The sequence below is a fragment of the Azolla caroliniana genome, unplaced genomic scaffold (assembly GCF_043228905.1).
Source record: "Azolla caroliniana isolate FFs.n. ecotype wild unplaced genomic scaffold, voAzoCaro1.0.p SCAF_1, whole genome shotgun sequence".
Lineage (NCBI taxonomy): Eukaryota > Viridiplantae > Streptophyta > Polypodiopsida > Salviniales > Salviniaceae > Azolla > Azolla caroliniana.
Window position 1 is genome coordinate 3940586 of NW_028230436.1, and position 8010 is coordinate 3948595.

General features: G+C 34.7%; 1 protein-coding gene and 1 non-coding gene across 4 annotated transcripts; one reads left to right on the forward strand and one right to left on the reverse strand.

Annotated features, from left to right (window-relative positions):
- The first annotated feature begins 353 nt into the window (after positions 1–353).
- Positions 354–425, forward strand: TRNAT-UGU (transfer RNA threonine (anticodon UGU)). The gene has a single exon. It is a non-coding gene; the product is annotated as a tRNA-Thr (tRNA).
- Positions 426–1524: 1099 nt separating this feature from the next.
- LOC147868429 (bifunctional cytosolic FAD synthase/FAD diphosphatase-like) lies at positions 1525–7792 on the reverse strand. Of its 3 annotated transcripts, none has more exons than XR_015529744.1 (16): positions 7483–7792; positions 6046–6091; positions 5789–5958; positions 5566–5683; positions 5408–5490; positions 5264–5323; positions 4934–5191; positions 4743–4839; positions 4611–4661; positions 4154–4234; positions 3999–4070; positions 3838–3900; positions 3349–3501; positions 3057–3110; positions 2869–2948; positions 1525–1922 (listed from the first exon to the last, which is right to left on the reverse strand). XR_015529744.1 is itself a non-coding variant. In XM_087319085.1 (16 exons), the coding sequence occupies exons 1-16, from the start codon at positions 7581–7583 to the stop codon at positions 1842–1844; spliced, it is 1572 nt and encodes a 523-aa protein (XP_087175211.1). In that variant the 5' UTR covers positions 7584–7789; the 3' UTR covers positions 1525–1841. The 3 variants fall into 3 exon arrangements, 1 of the variants encoding a protein (XP_087175211.1); XM_087319085.1 differs by having other exon boundaries at positions 3053–3110; positions 7483–7789; XR_015529745.1 differs by lacking the exon at positions 3057–3110.
- Positions 7793–8010: the final 218 nt, after the last annotated feature.

Below are 8010 nucleotides of genomic sequence, written 5' to 3' on the forward strand. Positions count from 1 at the left end.
TTATTATGTGTAATCAAGCACAAACTAATTGTCTAATATAGCAAATCTACTTATCTCTTGCATAATATGATTTTTTATTATGTGTAATCAAGCACAAACGTATGGTCTAGTATAACAAATCTACTTATCTTATGTGTGAGGTCATGTGATCCCTTGTTTCTATGAAGATGAGAAAAATCACCACTGCAGTATAAATATGCGACATTTTACTTTGTTTAAGACTGTTAAACGGTACTCCTATTTTATAAGGGAAGACAGGTATATTCACATGTACCCTGCTACTGGTGTGGAATTGGAGCAAACGCAAAATGTAATGATTTATATTTATATCTTTGAAAGTGAAGAAGCATCTTGCTTCCATAGCACAGCGGTAGTGCACTCGCCTTGTAAGCGAAAGGTCGCGAGTTCAATCCTCGCTGGGAGCTCATTATTTTTCGTTCGTACAGCTTCCTCTTTCGTGGTGCTTTGCTGAATTATTCAATTTTTATCCTCTTTCTTCGTCCACAATCACTATCCTAAACTTGCAAGTCCAAGATCATCATCTGGTTTCTTAAAGCAATATGATTAATACTTCAATAGGTGAGTGTCTATGAAACTCTGTTAGGAATTTTGGTTAAACAAAGAAGACATTTAAATAACCAAAAATACTCTATTTTTTATTGTGGAGGGTGTGTTGTGTTACCACATGGGGCATGAGTAACTAACCTTAATTAGCAAGTTCAAAATGACGATCTTTTAGGACTATAGATAAAATGAATGGACATATGAGGATTATTATGTACATTGTGTTTTATAAAATGGCCCAAATATATAACATATATAGTACAGAAAGGAGCCAATGGCAACCCATGAGGAATGACAATATGCATTTTGTAAAATGGGCCACAAAATTATTACTAGGCGAAAGGATTGAAAAAGCAACATGAGGTCAAGAAGTATATTAATGAAAAGGTGATGTTTGTATCTACAATTTCATGCATAGGGGCCACCAAGTACCATTTGGTCTGCAAGCATCGTGTTTGTGAAATTGGTCACACATGTCCTTGCTTTTTTTTTATCTGTTTGCTTCAAATGTCCTACTTTCTTTAAATGTCCAAACAAATTTGCATTTGGTCCTCTCAATTAGCTTTTGTTTTTTGTTGGTATGAGTTACAATCTTTTGCTAGAATGATACAATATCCCTAGTAATCAATCATTGTAAACAACACAAGAAAGAGGACACTACAATTCCTAATTTGACAACAGTAACTTTTCAATGCTGCATTCTTCTATCTATCGATGCAATCATCATTTTTACAAGGTTCATCACTAGTGAAGCACCCCTCCTCAATAAATAGATGTTTTAATCAAATCCATTATACTGAAGTTCGTTCACTAGAAAATAATTAGCATAAACCATTTTGGGTGACTCAGTCAGTTTAAGTGTATATGCCAATATTGGTAGTACAATAATTCATGGCATATGTCAATAAACCCGGCCATAATACATTTTCATGCATCTTCCATATCTATATTCCAAATCCATGAGATAAATTTGAAATGAATTGAAATTTAATAAATTAACTTCCGCAATAGGCCAAAATGACCAAAACAACTAAAGTTACAACCACTCTCTGACACATGATACAACTGTCAAATAAAAATGGCTGAAGAAAATAATAATAATAGAATACTTAGAGTTTATTGAAACCTTCGTAGATGAAATTAGCTGATGAGAGAAATCATCAGGTCTGAAATGCCTACAAATTAGAACTAAGCTCCCTTCGTTTTGGAAAATGCTAGGAAAAGATTAATCTATTAATGATGTATCCAAAGACGGGAAGTTCCGTAAGCCTTTGACCCTACACAACGATCAGATGAAAGCTTCCTTCAGGGAATTCTGACTTCAAAGCATCCACTGCCGTATGTACTCTAACAATGTTCTGCATTTGATAGGTAAAATTCATATGATAAAAATGTTCTTTCACTTCAAAAACTAAACCTAAACTTCTCCATGTTTTGACATGAAAAAAGAAATTTAAATCAGACAAACAAATAACCTTTCCCAAGGTGATAGGGGGCTCCCAAGAGACTCGATTTCAGAGATAATAATGTAGCAAATTTCATTAGTAAGCACCAACCAAAATGACAGAAATGGATTCAGATTACAGTTCACACGACTTTCAGCATGCTCATCAATTACATATGAACGTCCTCACAGAGTTGCATTTTATATCAGAAACAAGAAGTGAGAATTGTTTTCAAGTTATAATATCAAATGCAGCCATAAATTATGGAGTGCGATCTTGAGTTCATAAACATATTCCCAAAATCATGCAATTTCGGATTATGCCATCTTCTTTACTTTGTCAGTTACTGACATTGGATGGTTTCCTAACTTTGACCTATGGGTTTAGAAGACAAGGATCTGAAATTTTCCTCATGCATCGCAATCAGTGAATGTTGTCATCCCCCAATCAATGTTAACAGAATAACCATGGCACCCCCTATATTCTTTCCGCCAAATGGAGGGTTAGAATAGTAAATGCCACCCCATGATCAATAAATACATCTAGTAAATTGCATGACCTACTCAACAGAACCAACTACGTTACGATCGCCTTTTTCTGTTCACAATGTCACTAAGAGGATAGGTACATATCTTTCTAATGTCTAGGGGAGACTGAGTGTGATCTAGGAGACGGGGCCTAGCCCATGGAACGTGAGCAAAAGGTGACAAGTTGCAAATGGTGAGTTGTGGCCATACTCAATTGATGTTTTCATTTTAAGATCATACTACTGAGAAAACTTAAGAAATAGTACTAGTAAATGAATACAATGATGACAATAAACAAGGACGCATAGAAATTGAATTCGGGTGTAGTTTACCGTGCCAACAAATGTTAACACTAAACGAGTTGGTTTATCCAAGCCATTTATCCTTCTTGTTATTGATTCGCGGTAACAACCTGCCAGAAATTTACATCTCTTGATTAGACAAAAGACTGTTCTCTTAGAATAAGACATCAAAAATTAATGCTTTTAGATACAAAGGTGGAACTTAATAGCACACCGACAGAAATATCTGGGTATTCTGTGCATATCCTTGCAAATGAACCAGCAAGCTCCAACTGTAATGAGTGAAAAGAATTTTCATTTCAATGCCCCTTTTGGTTTATTGATATCTAGGTAGCACATGCTCTTTTTTTCATAAAATAGAAAAGAGCTGTGCATTTCAAAAAGAGAATTTGCATTGGGCTTATTCTTTCTTCGCATGGCTTAATGGATGCAAGAGGTATCTGTTCTGAAAAGGCAATTTTTCTTGGCAAGGAATTGAATAAAACATCAAAACAAGAGACAGAAAGTAACCTCTGGGACACTTGTGTGTAACTTAACAGATATAAACTGTTGTTTGATTTCCAGCAAGTCTGTGCATTTGCTTAATTCTAATAAGCATTGCCATTGTAAGCCCAATTCATCAACGGTCGTGCCAGACAGTACAAAAACATTTCTGCACTTAATCTGAAAATATATACACCAAACCAAAGATTCAGTATATGAAATAAGACAAGCAAAAATATAACAGAATTTGCAAAGCTTAGAATAATGCAGGCATTTTGCTAAGTAGATATATCTTTGTTTCTTTATATATTGTTTCAATTTGCTCATATATATTAGTTGAACCTTGCACTAAATCTAAAAGCCCTTGGAACACTTTTATACATCAGAGAAATCATCTAAAAGCATCATGACGTACAGGTTATGTAAATGTTAGACCATGAGTAATAAGTTTGATTTTGGAAATATTATGTACAAATTTCCAGTTTCCTAAATATACATGAATCAAGTATGACATACCACAGGAACTGATAAATCTTTATGATGCCACAATTCTGTAATTCCTTCTGGCAACCTTGCCATCTTCAGTCACAAAAACAGCAGCTATATTACATCCCATCACTTGCAAAAAATGAGTTTCTGAATTCATTTTACATAGACATGAAATGAATGAACTCAACCTTGTTCTGATCACCAGGACAAAGCTCCCCTACTTGCTGCCTGAGAAACTCCTCAAATTCTTCATCTGGTGCCTGTAGTTCAAATTTGTATAAAAGAAAAAAGAAAAAAGGGCAATATCTTACAAATGAAGGAAAGAGAGAGCATGAAATCCAACCAATCGAACCCCGAAGGCCTTAGCCACACCCGCTAATGAAACATCAGGATGCATTGGGCCTACGCCGCCAGCAACAAATACCTACATAGAGAAACATTGAACTACCATCTAAAACAAAGAAACAGCATAAATATATATGTTGATTGATACTTATATCGGTATTAATGCATGTACATTAAAAGAAATGCCTTACAATTCAATGTACATCTGAATACTTCACGGACATGTACATAATTTCATGTAAGGTATTACTACTTGTACATCTGACTAATTCAATTTGCCTTCCCAGCATTTTCTAGCTTCATTATTTATTTCATATAGCTTGAACTCTTTAGTATTATATAGCTTCTTTAAGATTTTTCTAGCTTCGATTCTTTACTTGTGCAGCTACTTTAACCATACTTTTATAGATATCATAATGGATGACGTGATCCTTCCAAGCAATGAAATGTCTTACAAGATCATTAGCTTTTGATCGTTGTTCAACTTCTTCTGCAATTGCATCAATCTGGCAAATTGAACCAATATAATTCTTTCAAGTTTATAACATAAGCAACTCCCATTATTTTAATAGGGCAGTAAAACGAACATCATTTGAGATTGTTACTCGATGCGTCACAGCCCAACCAATTGAGTGGAGTTTCTTATTAAGGAAAGGACCCAATTGATCTTCGATTTCTCCCCGCCTGGATATAATAGGATGATTATAAACAAAGTGATGATGCTTCATTCACCTGTACCAAAAATCATCAAGAAAAAAATAAACAAAAAAACACATACAGGATTTCATCACCTACAACCAGAATTGATGCTGCCAATAGGCTTTTCGCGCACAGTTCAGTATTACAATTGGTAGTGGCTTTCTTTTTTTCCACCTGCTTTTTCGACCTTCCAGCCCTTTCTAACCTTCCATCTCGCAACATATATGCTGGCTTGTAGAATCCATTTTTTTTCTGCTCTATACCTTGAATATCATGGCTATCGATACCCAATGCTGCATTAGGAACTGTATCATGAATGCTTCCAATTGATGTGTACCTTGCATTGACATTTTCATCTCTATTAGGCATGTCAGAAGCTCACAAGGAAAACCAATCATGCTAACCTTACCCTTGGTCATAAAGCTTACAGTATGGAACATGGCAAGCCAATAAAAATGCCCATACATCTCTGAATTAGAAAATTCTTTTGTTAGCTCACTATTTTAGAAAACAAATTATTAGCAAGCAGTTCATTGCGATAGAGATAAGGAACCTGTATGACCAATCCAAAATTGGATTTACACGCATAAAGGGAGGCCATCCAATTGAGCTTGGAGAAAATTGTTCTTGACCCACCTTAGAGATCCGAAAGAAGAGATATTCAGCATAATAAATCAATTTCATGACAGCAAATAGCAAAATATCACTTACTGCATTTGGATCCCCAATGCGAGTGCCAAGGAAAATTGCTTTAATTGGATTTTTATTTAACAGTGCCTCTATCCCTGACTTGAAATCTAGTCTAATAATTTCCAATTCCAGATTATACCTGTCCAAGATATAAAAGCATGAGTTTCTGCACATCTCAAAATACCCAAGAGGACTTGTAGCCATCCATCTGAGCATGGACTTTTCTAATAAGAGAAAGACTCACAATTTTGCTGTTTCATGGGTAAATGAATCAATTTCTTCAAAAGCATCAGGACTTTCAAAATAAATTGTCCTGATTGGATAATGATCTTCAATTTCAGAATTTTCTCCATCAATAGAGCTTTGCTTAGCCCTAGCAGTAGAATAACCTGCCCTTAAAAGATGAAGCAAAACCTGTAAAAAAATCACAAACCAAGGACTTTTTGCTTTCTGATTATAATTAGACAAATAGGGCAGGTTTACTATACATCCCAAAGTTACCGTGGAGTCTTTGCCACCATTGAAACTAAATGCAAGCTCATCAAACCTGTTGAAGAAAGACTGAATTCAATGAATGCCAAATAAAAACCTTACAATCAGCTACGAAATATGATAGATTGCACCATATGCAATGCAAAAAGAAGCAACTGATGTCAAACTGTGCTATGTGCTCAAGTTAATTAATGTCCTATTTTCACTAAATATATACACATCCATAATAGAAAAATATGATTATCTTACAAATTCCTACATGATATGGCATCATATGGGGCTTCCCCCGGCCAGACTTTTACCTCTGTAAAGGATAATGTATCACACCATAATATTTTGACCATTTATATTAATAGTTGTTTGAATCAGAGCAGAACACTATTCTTCTGCAAATCAATTTAATAATATTGTACAACATTTTGGGCATGCATACTACATGGTGCATTGAAGGAGAAGACTTTTCATTATCAAATTTAAGGCTCAAAACAGATTCAAATTGATCTTACGTACTTCATGTCTAGAGGTAGGACGAAGTGCAATATCTCAGAATACAAGATTTTGGGCATATATAGTTGCTGCATTAAGGCAGAACCCTTTTGATAAGGCCTAACACAGTCTTAATTGATCCTTCAATACTTTGTCTAATGATAAAAGAGGGTATTTTTATCTTTAAATATATGATGACTCTTCATGTAAAGATATAATGAGAATAATTCTTTTCATGCTCAAAACAGGTCTAAATTTATCTTTAGATACATTAACACCTCCTTAAATTTTTTTGACATAAAGAATTTTCATCTTCATTGATAACACACATCTATGACTACAAAATTCATTGATTTGGACAACGGAAGTATGATCTCTATAGATTATAAATAAAAGAACTTCAGATGTTATGACATTTTGGGCAAGGCCCAACAGTCTTAATTGATCCCTTGATCAATTCTCTAATGATAAAAGACTGAATTTTTATTTTTCAGCATATGATAACTCTTTGTCATTATTGAGAAGAATCCTTTTTCTGCTCAAAACTGATTTAAATTGATCTTTAGATACTTTATCTCCTCCTTAGAATGTGTAGACGCAACAGAAGTATTTTCATCTCTATTGATCACATAAAAAAACATTCATCTTGAGTTGTGTAGGGATAAAGGAAGTCTTATATCTATAGATCATATAAAAAAAACTTCAGATGTTTCGATATTTTGGGCATATATAAATGCTGAATTTGAACCAGGAATCCTTTTCATTGCCAAATAAACATATTAATAAGGTTATCCCAAATCACTTATTCATAAGTTTGTCTGAAGGCGGGGGAACTGAGTCACTAGCAGAATCCTTGTTATAATTAAACTAAGCAATGTATTCTTACAATACTTATTCATTGAAAAACACGTTACCTGGGGATAGAGAGAGAGAGAGAGAGAGAGAGAGAGAGAGTAATACTTGTATAGAGCGAGGGTGCGCTCAATGATGTAGAGAGCATGTTTACACTTGGCTTGAAGTCGCTTATCTCCACTCTCTTCAACTGCCTTCCATATCTCCATGTGCTCAGTAACAGTTCTGTTCCGGCAGAGAAATAAACTATAAACCCTAAGCCACAGAGACGCTAAAAGCACAGAGGAGATCCTTCTTTCATGTGTATGAGGATCTCTTCTGTGAGTATGAGGCGCCCATTAGAAACTCGTTAGAGTTTAAGCACAAGGCAGACACACAGACACACACAGAGTCTCTTCTCTTTACATCACACTCTTTCTATTCATTATCTGCCTCTCTTTCTTCTTCTTCTTTGTTTTGTTTTGTTGTGTTCTGTGTTTTTTTTTTGTTTTGAACTAAATTATGTGTCGTAGTCATTCATATAGAATGTATGAAGGAAGATGGCCTTTGACAGTTTTGATTGTTCCTCTAAAGCATCTTGCAGCTTGTATCGGAGTCCTTTTATCTCCCTAATTTTCAATTTTCCCAATGATGTAT

Excerpts from the sequence above, each read along its gene's own strand:
- LOC147868429 (XM_087319085.1), bottom strand. The coding sequence starts at position 7,583 with ATGGAGATATGGAAGGCAGTTGAAGAGAGTGGAGATAAGCGACTTCAA. Across the intron at positions 4,071-4,153 it reads AGGCCTTCGGGGTTCGATTG|GCACCAGATGAAGAATTTGA; the intron begins GTTGGATTTCAT and ends TTTGAACTACAG. Across the intron at positions 3,502-3,837 it reads AAGATTTATCAGTTCCTGTG|ATTAAGTGCAGAAATGTTTT; the intron begins GTATGTCATACT and ends ATATATTTTCAG.